The 18828-nt window shown below is 43.5% G+C and overlaps 2 protein-coding genes across 2 annotated transcripts in view; both read right to left on the bottom strand.

The window, feature by feature from the left end:
* The window catches only part of LOC112911920 (uncharacterized), a 31537-nt gene that overhangs the window by 12127 nt on the left and 582 nt on the right, over nt 1–18828 (bottom strand). The window contains exon 2 of the mRNA XM_025988624.2: nt 2616–2703. The gene's annotated coding sequence lies outside the window, so the exon portion shown is untranslated. The remainder of the gene's footprint in view (nt 1–2615; nt 2704–18828) is intronic.
* The window catches only part of LOC112911926 (uncharacterized), a 31753-nt gene continuing 27623 nt past the window's right edge, over nt 14699–18828 (bottom strand). The window contains 1 exon segment of the mRNA XM_072747578.1: nt 14699–17739. Coding sequence (XP_072603679.1) covers nt 16172–17739 — 1568 coding nt within the window. The 3' untranslated portion in view covers nt 14699–16171.

Below are 18828 nucleotides of genomic sequence, written 5' to 3'. Positions count from 1 at the left end.
GGAGTGGCCAACACCCACCCAGAATGACCTACGCCACACTGACATCCCACATTTTAAATTTGCAAAAACTTCAGGGGAAATCTGGCATTGTGATGCCCCCAGCTATGGTTTTCTTTTTCAATATTCCCCTGGCTATTCGGGGTCTTTTCTGATTCCACACAAATCTTATTTTTTTTTATTTTTATTTATTTATGATAGTCACACACAGAGAGAGAGAGAGGCAGAGACACAGGCAGAGGGAGAAGCAGGCTCCATGCACCGGGAGCCCGACGTGGGATTCGATCCGGGTCTCCAGGATCGCGCCCTGGGCCAAAGGCAGGCGCCAAACCGCTGCGCCACCCAGGGATCCCCACACAAATCTTAAAATAATTAGTTCCAACTCTCTGAAGAAAGTCCATGGTATTTTGATAGGGATCCAGTGTCTGGGTGACTCACATGCCCGGGGGCATGAGGGTTAAGAGGGTTCCCAGTCTGAGGGATCCTGGTAGGTGCTCTGTTCTGGGGAGTGAATTTCTCCATGTCCTGCTGTGTTCGAGGGTTTGTGGTGTATGGGCGCCTGGTCAGCCAGGGATCTGGAGCATCCATTTGTCCACTACTGAGCTGGGCCAGGCAGCTCGTGGTCTGAGGGCCCGTGTTCCAATGGCCCCCACCATGTCCAGTGATGTGGTGACTCCTTCTCCCAGGACTTACTTGTTTCATACAATGCCTTCTCTGCCTGGTGCCTGGAGGCACTGCAGACACTGTACACATGGGGGTGGAGTGGAGGTTTAGGGCATTCATGTGCCCTGTACTGAGCTGGGTTGGAGAGCTCCACAGAAGCAGTGAGTGCCCTGGGTTCCCTCAGGACGGGGACTCACAGCTTTCCTGTGTTGAGCCCCGGGTTGACCCCAGAGGTGTGGAGGCATTTCCCCTCTGTCTGAGTATCCATGGTACCCATTACCGGTGTCCTGCTCCCACAGTCCACATGAGAATATGTCCGTGAGCAGCCAGGCCAACCTCTCAGTGGGAAATGGGAGCAGGAGTCGCCTGCTGTGGGTTCGTGGACTCTCAGGACCACAGAGGGGGATGAATGGATGTGCAAACATGCAGGTGGAGCCCAAAGTCTTGGCGAGAGGACTGGGGCAGGAGGGTGGTCCAGGGGCTTGCCATGGGCATGGGCAGAAAACAGGGCAGACAACCTGAGGGAGAGCAGGGAGATCTGTGGCTGAAGTGCCATCTCTGTCATCACGGGGACCTGCGCGGTTGTCATGCTTTCATATCAGCCCAGGTGCATCAGAATGCCTTTCTGTGATGTCACCACCATGCCCTGGCCAATCAAGCACTCTCTCGGGGTGGCCTGGTTCAGGTGGCCAATCACCATGCAGCTCAGGTGGCCAATGTCAGATGGCTTTCTCATTGACCCTCCTGAAACCATTGCCTAGAAACAATTTTAAACGGAAAACAGAGTAGGAGGGGGCAAGATGGCGGAAGAGTAGGGTCCCCAAGTCACCTGTCCCCACCAAATTACCTAAATAACTTTCAAATCATCCTGAAAACCTACAAATTCAGCCTGAGATTTAAAGAGAGAACAGCTGGAATGCTACAGTGAGAAGAGTTCACGCTTCTATCACGGTAGGAAGACCGGACGGGGGAAGAAAGAAAGAAACAAAAGGCATTCAAGTGGGGGGGCCCCGCGAGGACCTGGGCTAAGGCCACAGCGAGTGTCCCCAGGACAGGAAAGCCCCGTCCTGGAGAAGCAGGGGTTTCACCAATCTTCCCGGGAGTTGGAGCAGGATCCCAGGAGGGGTGAGGATGCCCTCAGCCTCCCTGGGACACTAACAGAGCACCAGTGAGCCAGGGAGAGCGCGCCACACACCGCGGCCGAGCTCCCTAAAGGGCTGCGGCATCCGGCGGGGCCCCGGAGCAGCTTGGAGGCGGCTCAGGCAGCGGCTCCGCAGGGAGCTAGCTGTGCCGCCCCGGGCACAGCTCGGAAGCGGCTCAGGCAGGGGCTCCGCGCAGCGGGCTGCGCGGCCCTGGGAACTGCTCAGAATGCGCTCGGGCAGAGGCTCCACATGGAGGGGGCTGGGCGGCCTGATTCTTCACATTTCCTCCGAAAATCCCTTCTACCGCAGACTTGACATCCTACTTGATAGAATATTCATTCTTCCAAACAAAGCCAAAAACCATGGGCCCATCCCTGATTCCACCTTTCCATGTCATCTCCCAGCATCCTCACTCTGTGGCAACTCTGTGCAGAATGCACCCAGAAAGCAACCCCCCTCCTTCCTGTCTGGCCACTAAGCAGCAGTCACCTGCTGGAGTGTCTATCTATAGACACCAGTCTATCCTCCACTCTGTAGCCATGGTAATCTGTTAAAGTTTTGATCAGATCACTACCTCCTTAGCTCCAAACTTTCCCTAGGTCCCACTGTCCTCAGATTAGAGGCCTAGAACCCAAGGCTGTCATGCTAGGCCTGATCCCTGTGTGTCCTGACCTCTCACCCCACCAGTTGCCACCTCACCCCCTATCCCAACAGATATAAACAGTCGGGAAGCTTCCTAAACAATGCCAGCTAAGTCTCAACTGCAGGCATTTGAACACTGGATCTGTTCCCAGGATGCACAGTACATCTTACCTGGTTGGTTGTCAGCAATGGAACTGACCTGCAGAACCCAGATTGAGTTCAGGACCCTGGACTTTGTGGAACCACAGGACTGTCAGCCCTGAAAGAGAGAGAACAGATGAAGATTCTTGGAACATCACCATTCCCTATATTGGATCACTTGAACCACTGGGGTGGAAGTTAGGGTGGGTGAGAGCCTGGGACACTCTCATCTCATTGGTGCAGGGTCCAGAAGCATTTGTCACCACAATGGGACCCTCTGGAAGGAGGGAGTCCAGGAGAACTGGGTAACCAGGGTAGGATCTTATCAGCTGAACCCCCACCATGGTCCAAACTGAGCTCCTCAGGCCTCAGTGCTGCCTCTGACTAGCTGTGTGACTCTGGAAAAGACTGAACCTTCCTAAGCATCAGTGCCCTTATTCCATAAGATGTGAATAAGACTGTTTTGCACCTTGTAGGGCTGATATCAATACCACACATATGCAGTACACACTATGTAGCCACTATCACTGTCCACAGCACCAATGGTTTTGTCTAAGTTCTCAGTGCAAGTGAAGTGGTTGGGCTTTAAATTTTTGATTATGTATTTTTCCCACATTTTAAGATTTTAAGAGGATGTGATACACAAAACTTACATCATAAGACAATACTCAAAGGTAAGTTAACATTTAAACCAATGGTTAGGGCAGCCCCAGTGGCTCAGCACTTTAGCACCGGCTTTGGCCCAGGGCATGCAGGATCGAGCCCCATATAGGGCTCCCTGCGTGGAGCCTGCTTCTCCCTCTGCCTGTGTCTCTGCCTCTCTCAGTGTGTGACTCTCTTGAATGAAAAAAATAAAATCTTTAAAAAATAAAAATAATAAACCAGTGATTAAAGGGGATGCCCAGGTGGCCCAGCAGTTAAGCGGCTGCCTTTGACTCAGGGCATGGTCCCGAAGTCCCAGGATTGAGTCCCGATTTGGGCTTCCTGCATGGAGCCTGCTTCTCCTTCTGTCTATGTTGACTCTGCCTCTCTCTGTGTTTGTCTCTCATGAATAAATAAATAAAATATTCTTTAAAAAAATTTAGTGGAGGGCCTCGGGAGCAGCTCAGGTGGCGGCTCCACACAGAGGGGGATGCGGGGCCCTAGGAGTGCGATTCCAGCGGCACAGGTCCCAGAGCCCAAGGCCCCAGGGGACATAGCCCAGGATCTGGCACTCCCCTTGGGACAGGCGGAGGCCGGGAGGACACAGGACAGCAAGGACACTCTTGCTGCCCCGTGGCCCCAAGCTCTGTAGATCAGCGCCTCCCACCCCTGGAGCATCCAGGCCCCTGCGGACTGGGAGACTGCAGTAGTTACTGCAGGAGCTGACTCCAGGGCTGGAGAGCTGGCCACAGCCACTATTGTTGTTCCTCCTGGTGTCACCTTGTGCCTGGCACTGAGCAGGGCTGCCAGAGAGCAGGGGCCTCACAGGATAAACAGATCCCACTGAACCGTGCACCTGGAAGGGGGTGGGGCATCGCCCCCAGGTGCACACACCTGAGGATCAGCACAGCAGACCCCTCCCCCAGAAGACCAGGTGGAAGGACAGGGGAAGAGCAAGTTCTTAACCAAGCAGCACTGGAAAGCTCCAGGGGAAGTCAAGGGACTTACAGTATATAAAATCAGAGTATATAAAATACCCCTCCTTGTTTTTTGTTTGTTTTCCCCCGTTTTTCCTTCCTTTTTCCAGTACAACTTGTTTTTAGCCACTCTGTACTGAGCAAAATGACTAAAAGGAAAAACTCACCACAAAAGGAAAAATCAGAAACAGTACTCTCTCCCACAGTTACAGAACTTGGATTACAGTTAGATGTCAGAAAGCCAATTCAGAAGCACAATTATAAAGCTACTGGTGGCTCTGGAAAAAAGCATAAAGGATTCAGGAGACTTCATGACTGCAGATGTTAGATCTACTCAGGCCGAAATTAAAAATCAATTAAATGAGATGCAATCAAAACTGGAAGACCTAATGATGAGGGTTAATGAGGTAGAAGAAAGAATGAGTGACATAGAAGACAAGTTGATGGCAAGGAAGGAAGCTGAGGAAAAAAGAGAAAGACAATTAAAAGATGATGAGGAAAGATTAAGGGAAATAAATAACAGCCTCAGAAGGAAAAATCTACATTTAATTGGGGTTTCAGAGGGCGCCGAAAGGGACAGAGGTCCAGAAACTGTATTTGAACAAATCATACCTGAGAACTTCCCTAACATGGGGAGGGAAACAGGCATTCAGATCCAGGAGATAGAGAGATCCCCCTAAAATCAATAAAAACCATTCAACACCCTGACATTTAATAGTGAAACTTGCAAATTCCAAAGATAAAGAGAAGATCCTTAAAGCAGCAAGAAACAAGAGATCCCTAACCTTTATAGGGAGAAGTATTAGGTTAACAGCAGACCTCTCCACAGAGACCTAGCAGGCCAGAAAGGGCTGGCAGGATATATTCAGGATCCTAAATGAGAAGAACATGCAGCCAAGAATGCTTTATACAGCAAGGCTCTATTCAGAATGGAAGGAGAGATAAAGAGCTTCCAAGATAGGCAGAAACTGAAAGAATATGTGACCACCAAACCAACTCTGCAAGAAATATTAAAGAGGATTCTGTAAAAGAAAGAGGAAGTCCAAGGAAACAATCCACAAAAACAGAGACTGAATAGGTATCATGATGACACTAAATTCATATCATTCAATAGTAACTCTGAACGTAAATGGGCTTAATGATCCCATCAAAAGGCAAAGAGTTTCAGACTGGATAAAAAAGTAAGACCCATCTATTTTCTGTCTATAACAGACTCATTTTAGATCTAAGGATACCTCCAGCCTGAAAATAAAAGGTTGGAGAACCATTTACCATTAAACGGTCCTCAAAAGAAAGCAGGGGTAGCCATCCCCTTATCAGACAAATGACAGTTTTTCCCAAAGACTGTAGTAAGAGATGAAGAGGGACACTATATCATACTTAAAGAATCTATCCAACAAGAGGACCTAACAATCATGAATATTTATGCCCCTAATCTGGGAGCTGCCAAGTATATCAATCAATTAATAACCAAAGTTAAGACATACTTAGATAATAATACACTTATACTGGGAGACTTGAACTCAGCACTTTCTGTAATTGACAGATTTTTATAAGCACAACATCTCCAAAGAAACAAGAGCTTTAAATGATACATTGGACCAGATGGATTTCACAGATATTTACAGAACTTTACATCCAAACGCAACTGAATACACATTCTTCTTAAGAGCAAATGGAACTTTCTCCAGAATAGACCACATACTGGGTCACAAATCAGGTCTTAACTGATACCAAAAGATTGGGATTGTCCCCTGCATATTTTCAGACCATAATGCTTTGAAACTTGAACTCAATCACAAGAAGAAATTTGGAAGAAACTCAAACACGTGGAGGTTAAAGACCATCCTGCTAAAACATGAAAGGGTCAACCAGGAAATTAGAGAAGAATTAAAAAGATGCATGGAAACTAATGAGAATGAAGGTACAACCATTCAAAATCTTTGGGATACAGCAAAAGCAGTCCTGAGGGGGAAATATATTGCCATACATGCATCCATAAAAAAACTGTAAAGAACTCAAATACAAAAGCTAACCTTGCACCTAAAGGAGATGGAGAAAGAACAGCAAATAGATCCTACACCCAGCAAAAGAAGAGAGTTAATAAATATTCTAGCAGAACTCAATGAAATAGAGACCAGAAGAACTGTAGAGCAGATCAACAAAACCAGGAGTTGGTTCTTTGAAAGAATTAATAAGATAGATAAACTATTAGCCAGCCTTATTAAAAAGAGAAAAGACTCAAATTAATAAAATCATGAATGAAAAAGGAGAGATCACCACCAATACCAAGGAAATACAAATGACTTTAAAAACTTACTATGAGCAGCTATATGCCAATAAATTAGGCAATCTAGAAGAAATGGACGCATTTCTGGAAAACCACAAACTACCAAAACTGGGACAGGAAGAAACAGAAAACCTGAACAGGCTAGTAACCAGGGAGGAAATTGAAGCAGTCATCAAAAACCTCCCAAGACACAAAAGTTCAGGGACAGATGGCTTCCCAGGGGAATTCTATCAAACATTTAAAGAAGAGGGATCCCTGAGTGGCGCAGCGGTTTGGCGCCTGCCTTTGGCCCAGGGCGCGATCCTGGAGACCCGGGATCGAGTCCCACATCGGGCTCCCGGTGCATGGAGCCTGCTTCTCCCTCTGCCTGTGTCTCTGCCCCTCTCTCTCTCTCTCTCTCTCTCTCTCTCTCTCTCTCTCTCTCTGTGACTATCATAAATAAATAAATAAAAATTTAAAAAAATTTATAAAAAAAAAACGTTTAAATAAGAAACAATACCTATTCTACTAAAGCTGTTCGGAAAGATAGAGATGGAATACTTCCAAACTTGTTCTATGAGGCCAGCATCACCTTAATTCCAAAACCAGACAAAGACCCCACCAAAAAGGAGAATTACAGACCAATATCCCTGACGAACATGGATGCAAAAATTCTCAACAAGATACTAGCCAATAGGATCCAACAGTACATCCAGAAGATTATTCACCATGACCAAGTGGGATTTATCCCCAGGATGCAGGGCTGGTTCAACACTCATAAAGCAATCAATGTGACAGATCATATCAACAAGAGAAAAAAACAAGAAACATGTGATCCTCTCAATAGATGCAGAGAAAGCATTTGACAAAATACAGCATCCATTCCTGATCAAAACTCTTCAGAGTGTAGGGAGAAGGAACATTCCTCAGCATCTTAAAAGCCATCTACAAAAAGCCCACAGCAAATATCATTCTCAATGGGGAAACACTGGGAGCCTTTCCCCTAAGACCAGGAACACCACAGGGATGTCCATTCTCACCACTGCTATTCAACATAGTACTAGAAGTCCTAGCCTCAGTAATCAGGCAACAAAAAGAAATAAAATGCATTCAAATTGGCAAAGAAGAAGTCAAACTCTCCCTCTTTGCAGATGACATGATACTGTACATAGAAAACCCAAATACTCCACCTCAAGATTGCTAGAACTCATACAGCAATTCAGCAGTGTGGCAGGATACAAAATCAATGCCCAGAAATCAGTGGCACTTCTATACACTAACAATGAGAATGAAGAAAGAGAAATTAAGGAGTCAATCCCATTTATAATTGCACCCAAAAGCATAAGATACCTAGGAATAAACCTAACAAAAGAGGTAAAGAATCTATACCCTAAAAACTACAGAACCCTTCTGAAAGAAATTGAGAAAGACACAAAGAGATGGAGAAATATTCCATGCTCATGGATTGGAAGAATTAACATTATGAAAATGTCAATGCTACCCAGGGCAATTTACACATTTAATGCAATCCCTATCAAAATACCATGGAGTTTCTTCAGAGTTGGAACAAATCGTCTTAAGATTTGTGTGGAATCAGAAAAGACCCTGAATAGCCAGGGGAATATTAAAAAAGAAAACCATAGCAGGGGGCATCACAATACCTTTCAGGTTGTTACTACAAAGCTGTGATCATCAAAACAGTGTGGTACTGGCACAAAAACAGACACATAAATCAGTGTAACAGAATAGAGAATCCAGAAGTGGACCCTCAACTCTATGGTCAACTAATATTTGACAAAGCAGGAAAGACTATCCACTGGAAAAAAGACAGTCCCTTCCATAAATGGTGCTGGGAAAATTGGACAGCCACGTGCAGAAGAATGAAACTATACATTCTCTTACACCATACATAAAGATAAACTCAAAATGGATGAAAGATCTAAATGTGAGACAAGATTCCATCAAAATCCTAGAGGAGAATACAGGCAACACCCTTTTTGAACTTCGCCACAGCAACTTCTTGCAAGATACATCCATGAAGGCAAGGGAAACAAAAGCAAAAATGAATTATTGGGACCTCATCAAGATAAAAAGCTTCTGCGCAGCAAAAGAAACAGTCAACAAAACTAACAGAACCTACAGAATGGGAGAAGATATTTGCAAATGACATATCCGATAAAGGGCTAGTGTCCAAGATCTATAAAGAACTTATTAAACTCAACAGCAAAGAAACAAACAATCCAATCATGAAATGGACAAAGACATGAACAGAGATTTCACAGAGGAAGACATAGACATGGCCAACAAGCACATGAAAAAATGCTCCGCATCACTGGCCATCAGGGAAATACAAATCAAAACAATGAGATACCACCTCACACTAGTGAGAATGGTGAACATTAACAAGACAGGAAACAACAAATGTTGGAGAGGATGTGGAGAAAGGGGAGCCCTCTTGCACTGTTGGTGGGAATGTGAACTGGTGCAGGCACTGTGGAAAACTGTGTGGAGGTTCCTCAAAGAGTTAAAAATAGAACTGCCCTACACCCCAGCAATCGAACTGCTGGGGATTTACCCCAAAGATACAGATGCAGTGAAACGCCATGACACCTGCACCCCAATGTTTATAGCAGCAATGTCCACAATAGCCAAACTGTGGAAGGAGCCTCAGTGTCCATCAAAAGATGAATGGATTAAGAAGATGTGGTATATGTATACAATGGAATATTACTCAGCCATTAGAAATGACAAATACCCTCCTTTTGCTTCGATGTGGATGGAACTGGAGGGTATTATGCTGAGTGAAATAAGTCAATTGCAAAAGGACAAACATTATATGGTCTCATTCATTTGGGGAATATAAAAAATAGTGAAAGGGAATAAAGGGGAAAGGAGAGAAAATGATTGAAAATATCACTGAGGGTGACAAAACATGAGAGACACCTAACTCTGGGAAATGAACAAGGGGTAGTGGAAAGGGAGGTGGGCGGGGGGTTGGGGTGACTGGGTGACGGGCACTGAGGGGGGCACTTGGTGGGATGAGCACTGGGTGTTATATGTTGGCAAATTAAACTCCAATAAAAATTTTTTTAAATAAACCATGATTAAGTATTTGAATAAATTTAATAAGTAAATGGGTTCATTTCTAATTGCTTGCCTATGTGTACCTATTAGCAGGGATTTTGCTTCATTAGTGTCAAATTAATAACTGTTTTATACATTCTTAAATTAAAGGGAGGCACTGAGCACTACTAGTCCTTGTACTATAATCCTTTGAAGACAGCAACCAGGGAGTCCTTGACTGGACAGTGGATGGGAGGAAAGGCAGCAGTGGCCTGGTTGGGGACCCAGCTGCTCCACTAACTCAGCTGACTTTTGCCTTGTTCCACAGGGAGTGGTCTCAAAGGTTTGCTTAGCCTACAAGGTGGAAAAGTTACACCAACTCCTACAGCAACTCATACCTCAGTCTCCATGCCAGGCCTGCACCTTACCTCACCCGGACCTTCCTTTCTACATACACATGCCAGAATTCACCCTAAGCTGGAACTGCTCCTCTCTGAAGGAGCATCAGGGATACACACACACCTGTGTCCTGCCCTCTGGTCTCAAGCCTCAACCCTCACTGCAGAGCCCATCTAAAATAACAATCTTAAGAGTCTCCTTTAGGGGTGCCTCAAGTGGCTCAGTCAGTTAAGTATCCAATTCTTGATTTTGGCTCAGGTCATGATCTCAGGATCAGGGGCTCAAAATCCAGGTCCAGCGCCATGCTGGGCATGAAGCCTGCCCAATACTCTCTTGCCCTCTCCCTCTGTCCTTCCCCTCCCCTTCTAAAAAAATGAACTTCAGATGGTCTTCTACCTCCCTCCTTTTACTCACAGACATTGGATGCAGCAGGAAACCTTATCGACTCTATGATCTATCCAAGCTCTTATCACATCTCTCCTCTAGTGCTGCTCTGGTCTAGCTCTACCACAAATTCTCCTAGATCTATTGCAGTGTCTGTCCTTTTCGTGGGTCTCCTTGCCTCTATATCCCATGCTTTATTCAACAACTTAACATTTCGAATCTGGATATGCCCCTAAATTAGGTCGCTGGATTCCAAGAAGTGTGTGTATGTGTGTGTCTGTGTCTGTCATCACACAATACCAAGCAAAAAAAAAAAAAAAAAGATTTATTTACTTGGGCAGGGGGTGGAGAGCGGAAAGAGATGGAGAGAGTCTTAAGCAGACCATGTACTAAGCGCAGAGCCTGAGGCGGGACTCAATCTCATTACCCTGAGATCACGACCTTAGCCAAAACCAAGATTCCAAAGCTTAGTAGACAGTGCCAGGTGCTGCAACACCAAGCAATTCTTAAAAGCCAGCAAGATGGCTTTAGATTCGCAGGTTAAGCGTTCAGTCCTACAAGACTGTACCCTCACCTTCAATCTCCTGCCATTTCAGATGCCATTTGCTAGCCAGGCTGTTACTTGTGCTTCTCACTGACTGGTTAAAAATCAGAGGTTCTCAAGATCTTCTCAGGTTGACCTCATCTTCTGGAATAGCTCACAAAACTCTTGCTAGATTGCCAGTTCATTACAAAAGGACAGAACTCAGGAAGAGACACATATGGCCAGGTATGAAGACAGGGCAGAGAGTCCATGCTCTTCTCCAGGTACACCACACTCCTGAAATCTCAGTGTTCACCAACCTGGAATCTCTCTGAACTCCATCCTTTAGGATTTTTATGGAAGCTGCATAACATAACCTGGTAGATTAAATCAGGTATTGGTTCAGCCCTCCAGCCCATCTCACCCACCCCAAAGGTGGGGAGAAATGAGAAAGGAGGAACTAAAATGTCCAACCCTCTAATCACAAGGCTGGTTTTCCCGGCAATCAGCTGAGGTGCTAGCAAAAGACAACTTTATCACTGTCAACACTTAGCAAATTCCGAAGGTGTTGGAAGCTGTGAGCCAGGAACTATGGACTAAATCAGATACATATAAAAAATATATTTTGGCCATCTGAATGAACAAATACATACTTTTTGTAAGTCACCGCATCGTATCCCCTCCCTCCCTGCCCCCTTTTCAACCTCGAGTGGACCCTGGCTGACCACGTCACCACTGCAGGCGACACCCTGCAATGCAGACAACTTCATATTCCTTTAGGGGATGGCGAGGGCCCATGTGGTGGATTACTTCATTGGTGCGGATTCCTGGAAAATTCCTGCCTGGTTAAGACTACATTTTTGGGGCAGGTGGAAATTGCAATTAGATTAGACATTAAGAAAAAAAAAAAAAAAGATTAGACATTAAGTGCTAGTTTGGGGACTCAACCTGAGTTGACATTTTGGGCCTGTGGTTTTCTTTTTAACTACACAATAACACTCATCACCCACTCACAGCTCTCTATGTTGTTCCTTGGAAAATACATGTTGACTGAAGTTTTGGAGACTGCTTTATGACTTTCAGTATGCTAGGACAGGGACAAGAAAGAAAAGACCCTAGACAGGGCACAATGGGGAGTTGGAGGGGGATGTATTTCTGGCCTCGGTAAATCAGTGACTGTTATAATCTAGCAAGAAACTTTTTTTTTTTTTTTTAAGAAACATTTTTATTTAGATAGTATTTAATACTTCCTATTTTTGTCTTCCACCCCTTTTCTCCCTTTTGTAGTTTTAATTGTGCATTTTATAGATTCCATTTTCTCTCCTTTTTAACATAACTTCTTTTTTTTAATTTTGTGTAGTGGTTGCTGTAGAGATTATAGTATATATCTACAGCTAATCCAAATCCACTTTCAAATAACCCTACCATTTCACAGGTAGTGTGTGCGTCCCTTAATATAACAAAATAATACTAATTCCTCTGTCTCAATTCTTGTATCATTGCTGTTATTCATATCACTTATATATATATTCACATACATACTCAAGTATGTTGATGCTTATTTTTGGGACAAACTAGATCAGTTAAGAATAAGACAATAAGTTCTTATTTTACCTCACTTATTCCTTTTCTGATACTTTTTTTTTTTTGTAGACCTGAGCTTCTGAGCCATATCATTTTCCTTTTCTCTAAAGAACTTTTTTTTTTTTTTTTTTTTTTTTTTTTTTTTTTTTTTTTTTTACATTTCTTACAAGGCAGGTCTACTAGCAACAAATTCTCTCCACTTTTGTTTTTCTAAGAATTCTTTATTTCTTCTTCACTTTTGAAGGATAATTTCACAGGGTATAGAATTCTAGGTTGGTAGGGCTTTTCTCTCAACATTTAAATATTGTACTGCTCTCTTCTTACTTGCATGGTTTCTGAAAAGTTGGATGTCATTATCTTTGCTCTTCTAGAGGTAAAATGTTTCCTTCCTCTGACTTCTTTCAGATTTTCATCTCTGATTATCTGTAGTTTGAAAATGATATGCCTAGGTGTACTTTTTTTCTTTTAGCATTTTTTCTGCGGTGTTCTCTGGGATTCCTGGATCAGTAGCTGAATATTTAAATTTGATAAATTTGGGAGAAAGTCTCAATCACTATTGTTTCAAACCTTTTTTCTGTTCCTTTCTCTTTCATTTCTTTCTGGTTTTACCATTATTCACCTTCTACACTTTTTCAGTTGTTTCATAGTCCTTGGATATTCTATTTGGTTTTGTTTTTTTGTTCTTTTGTTTCTTTTAGTATTTTGTGTATTTGTTTGCTTTTATCTATCAGAGCCTTTATCATCTTAATCACAGTTGTTTTAAATTCCTGGCCTGATAATTCCAACATCCCTGCCTTATGTGTTTGGTTCTGATGCTTGCTCTGTTTCTTCAAAATTTGTTTTTAGCCTTTTAGTATGTGTTATAATTTTTTATTAATACTTGGACATGATGCAGTAGTAAAAGAAATCACTGAAAATAGACCTCTAGCAATGTGGTCATAAGTAGTGGTAAGTTATCAGAGGAAACATACTACAGGACAACAATTAGGTCTCAGTTGTTCAGTGAGCCTTTGCTTCTAGGCTGTGAATTTCATGCATCCCCCCCCCCCCCATGAAAGTGGGACAAGATGGCTAGAGTGGCCGGGATTGGGATATTTTCCAGGCTCTGAAAAATCCCCAGCTGATTCTTCTGAGAGCAGTCCTTTCTTTGGTTCCTTTGTCCCTCTCCCTGCACATGAGTGTTTTTCTCTGATGTTCACTGTGAGGAAAATCCCCCAAAGTGTGATGATTTAGGTTCTCCTATCACAGCACCAGGGCTCCTGAAGGAGGGTCAGCTCCTGGGTTTCCTTCATTCTGTTCCTCTGTTGGATTAACTTGAGGAACAGCCGTTTGGCTTGCCACTCACTTCTCTTATGGACCTAAGAAGAGTTGATTTTCTAGTATTTCCAGCTTTTTGTCAGGATGGAATGGCAATTTCCAGCTTCTTACAGGCTGAAACAGAAAACAGAAGTCCCTGTCTTCTCATGTTTTGTTCTAGTCTCTTGTGTCTTACTAAGAATTTAAATGTGCATGTCTATAATTATCTAAAACTAGGCTCATTTAGAGATTTTAAATATCTTCTCAATCACCCAAATCTTTAATGCTGTCATGAAGCTTTGAAGGTTTTTAAATTTCAATTTATTTAAATTCTAGTTAACATATACAGTAAAACTGATTTCAGGTGTAGAATTTAGTGATTCATAAAGTTTTAAATGTAAATATAAATTTAGATAATTTTTTCATTAAATATTTTGCACATGTTGAGATTTGAAAAATACAGAGTGGAATTGAGAATTGTTTCCTATGTCTCCCTCTCAAACTGTTTTCTTTCCATTTCCTATTGTATAATGTTTGTTTCTGCCCTTTCTAAATTTCAACTTTCTCAATGAGCCACCTGGTTTGAAGATTACACAGCAAAAAGATGATCTCAAGCAAGAAACCCTCCCAGCAGTCTGCCTTTGGGCCTGAACTGCAACACTTCCTTGGCCCCCAGCCTACAGGCCTATTCTGCAGATTTTCAACTTGTTGGGCCATTAGCAAAACACAAATCCCCACCCCACCCCCATACACACACCCTAATGGTTCTCTAATATATCACACACTGAATACTTAAAAATAACAAGATAGTAAACTTTGTGTATTTTACACACAAAAAAAAAGCCCTAAGAATTTTTATGATACAAAGACATAGCTTTAAAACACTACTAGAAAAAAGTCAAGCAAGAATTTTTTAGAATTGTGGTTCAGATGGTTCAAAAATTTTTGATAATGAATTCAAGAAACTGAGCTTAAGTTTACTTTATCTAAATCTCTTTTTTTAAATAAAGATTTTGTTTATTCATAAGAGAGAGAGAGAGAGAGGCAGAGACACAGAGAGAGAAGCAGGCTCCATGCAGGAAGCCTGATGTGGGACTTGATCCCAGGACTCCACGATCACATCCTGGGCTGAAGGCAGACATTCAACTGCTGACCCACCCAGGCGCCCTCACTTTCCCCTTCTAAACAACTCTTTCACTCAGTGATTAGCACCTTTGTTGTTTATAGACATTGCAGCTCTAATACATAACACAGAGCCTTGTTAGATGCCATGCTTTTATGCACACAGCATGGATAATACTAAAAATACATATATGCACTTAGTGAAAACAGCATACAAGAGTAACTGTAGGATTCCCTTTATAGAAAATTCTAGAAAATGCAAACTGGAGTGTCCACTTGGGGATGGCAAGTTGGGTAGGGCTGGGAGAGAGAATATGAAAAAGGGCACATGGAAACTACAGGGGCTATGAATTATTCATTATCACGACTCTGGTGATGCTCCCATTGCGGACACATATATGAAAAATATATTTTATACTTTTAATAAATGCAGTTTTAATATATGTCAATACATCAATAAAGCTGTTAAGAAATAAAGATTCCATATAAAATCTGGACCTCCTCTTCCTCTAGAAATAATTTAACATCTGGCAAAGCTGTATTGACTCCACCATCACCCTTCCCTGTATTTTAGGTATGTCAACTGATTCCTTCTCAAAACAGAAAGAAATGCTGACAAATGGAGAAATCATGCTAAGCAAAACAAGCCAGTCACAAAAAGACAAATACTGTATGAATCCACTAACAAATAGTAAACAGAGTAGTCAAATTCATAGATGGGGCATAAAAAGTTTCCAGGTGTGGTAGGGAGGGGCTAGAAGGAGCTGTTTCATGGGTATAGTTTCAGTTTTGCCAGATGAAAGGAATTCTGGAAATTAGTTGCATAAATATGTGAATTTTTTAACACTACTAAACTGTACAATTCAAAGACAGTGTAATGTGTGCTACATGCACTTTGCCGTAACATAAATGTAAAATAAAAAAAACTATATTACAGTATTTCCCAGGGACAAAGAAGAGCAGATATTTGAAGTCTTTCCTCCTCTGCAATACTCTAATGTGGTATGAACTTTTGGTGCCAAATGAGGTTAGAGTTTTAGATGAACAAATGCCATTTGTTGCACAAATAAGGTCTTTTTCCATTGCAAATTCTCTGATGTGTAATGGGGCTGGAGTTGCACCTAAGACTGCATATTGACTATACCAGTGATCTCTTGATGTCTGATGAATGGCAAGCTGTGCCAAAACAATTTTGCACATTTACTCTTCTCATAAGGTGCTTCCCAGTGTAGAGTTTAGAGTGGTACCTAAAGGCTTCGCCATATTCTCTGCACCCATAAGTTTCTTTACCAGTGTAATTCTCTGGTTAATGGCTTGGAGTTTTATCTCAAGAATGCCCCACATTTATGGTACTCATAGGTCTGTCTTCATTGTGGATTTTCTGGTGATGAACAAGATGGGACTTTCTAACGAAGGCCTTCCGACATTTGCTGCACTCATAGGGCCTTTCTCCGGTGTGGATTTTCTGATGCTCAACAAGTATATGTTTGTGGCTAAAGGCTTTCCCACATTCACTGCACTCATAGGGCCTCTCTCCAGTGTGATTCCTCCAATGTTTAATAAGGTTGGAGTTATACCGAAAGAATTTTCCACATACACTGCACTCATAAGGCCTTTCTCCAGTGTGAACTCTCTTATGTCTAATGAGTCTGCAGTGGTACCTAAAGGATTTCCCACATTCACTGCATTCATAAGGCCTCTCTCCTGTGTGATTCTGCCAATGTTTAATGAGCTTGGACTTGTACCTAAAAAATTCTCCACATAAGCTGCACTCATAAGGCCTTTCTCCAGTGTGAACTCTTTGATGTCTAATGAGTGTAGAGGTGTACCTAAAGAATTTCCCACATTCACTGCACTCATAAGGCCTTTCTCCAGTGTGAACTCTCTGGTGTTTAATGAGTGTGGAATTGTACCTAAAGAATTTTCCACATTCACTGCACTCATAAGGCTTTTCTGCAGTGTGAACTCTTTGATGTCTAATAAATGTGGAGCTGTATCTGAAAAATTTCCCACATTCGCTACATTTATAAGGCCTTTCTCCAGTGTGAACTCTCTTGTGTCGTATCAATCTGTAGTTGTACCTAAAGAACTTCCCACATTCTCTGCATTCATAAGGCCTTTCTCCAGTGTGGATTCTCTGATGTTTCATGAAGTTGGCATTATACTTAAAGAATTCCCCACATTTGTTACACTCATAAGGGCTTAATCCAGTGTGAATTCTCTGGTGACTAATGAGCGTGGAATTGTACCTAAAGACTTTCCCACATTCATTGCACTTAAAAGGCCTCTCTCCAGTGTGAATTTTCTGGTGCTGCACAAGGTGAAACTTTCTAATGAAGCCCATCCCGCATCTGCTGCATTCATAAGGTCTTCCTCCAGTGTGGATTTTCTGGTGTTCAAGCAGTATTTGTTTTTGGCTGAAGGCTTTCCCACACTGAGCGCACTTGTAGTCATTCTGTCCAGCTGCAAAGGCCTCCCCACACTCAGTGTCCCCATGTGGTTTCACTGCATTGTGATAGGCCAGATGTTGGAGAAGGCCTGTGCTGCCCAGGAAAACCTTCCCACCTTTGCTGCACATGAAGCTACTGTCTGCCTTGTGAACACTGTTGTTCATTGCAAAGGAACAGCTCCCCTTTTCCCTTCTAGAAAATTTGTCTCCAATCTGCTCCTTCTGGTGCCAGTGCAGGTTTGCCCCACAAATGTATAGCTCTTGATCGGGGTACAGTCCATCATGCTCAGCCAAGCGCAAAAGGTCTTTCCATCCTGGGCCACATGCCTCGCAGGGCTGGGCCTCCTGGATGGATGGGCCTAGCTTTGGAGTCCTGACCTGTGATGCTCCTGAAGAAACACCTTGCTCTGAAGGTGCCTCCTCATCCTGGGCTCCATGCCAGCAACCTGGAAGCAGAGAAATGCTGGTAAAGTGCATGCTAACTCTGTTGGGGAAGAGGCAGCCTCATAGGAATCTGTGTCAGACACACCCATGGATGAGGCCATGGGCCTGCTGATGGGCAAGGGGGCCTAGAGACAGTGAGAGGAAGGCCTGCTGTGCAGAGCTCAGCCTGGCAAGTTTCCATGATGAGAGAGCCCTGACTCTGGGGAAGGACACAAGGGGTACAGTCTGGGACACCTGGGTGGCTCAGCAGTTTGGTGCCTGCCTTCAGGCCAGGGTGTGATCCTAGAGTCCCAGGATCAAGTTCCACATAGGGCTCCCTGCATGGAGCCTGCTTCTCCCTCTGCCTGTGTCTCTTCCTCTCTCTCAGTGTTTCTCATGAATAAGTAAATAAAATCTTAAAAAAGAACAACAAGAGGTACTGTCTTAGTTCACTGGGGTTGCCACAATAAAATACCACAGACCACGTAGCTTATAGACAACAGAAATTTATTTCTCACAGTCCTGGAGGCCGGAATTCTGAGATCAGGGTGCCAGCAAGATGCCACAGGGTGAGGGCCCTCTTCTGTGCCATGTCGACTTCTCACTGTGTCCTCACATAATGGAAGGGGCTAAGGGGCTCTGTGGGGTCTCTTTTATAAAAGCATTAATCCCATTCATGACAGCTCTGCCCTCATGACCCCCATAGTGCAGAGGCACCATCTCCTAATACCACCATACTGGGAGTGAGACTTGAAACATGAATGGTGATGGGGTGGTAGGGCACAGATATTTAAAACTGCAGGTTCTGTGTAGGGAGGAGAGGCAGGGTTTTCAAGGCACTCCCATGCAAAGGGCTATTGCTCCTGGTGACTGGTGAGCATAGTGTAGAAAACTGTAAACAGACCTAGAAACCCCTAACCACACACTACAGTGATAATGCAACTCAAGAACTACTTAAGGATGCAGGCAGGCCTCACAATATCCTAAGTATAGGTCAAACTTGGAGAGCCTTGCAAAGGGACCAGGACAACAGGATGAAGCCCAATGGGTGTGAGATTGTGGCGGAAAAGGGATTAGTATTCAGAGTAGACACGAAAATGGAGAAGAAAAGG

Source organism: Vulpes vulpes, chromosome 1 (genome assembly GCF_048418805.1).
Source record: "Vulpes vulpes isolate BD-2025 chromosome 1, VulVul3, whole genome shotgun sequence".
NCBI classification, from domain to species: domain Eukaryota; kingdom Metazoa; phylum Chordata; class Mammalia; order Carnivora; family Canidae; genus Vulpes; species Vulpes vulpes.
This window is presented reverse-complemented; position numbering and strand designations above follow the sequence as displayed.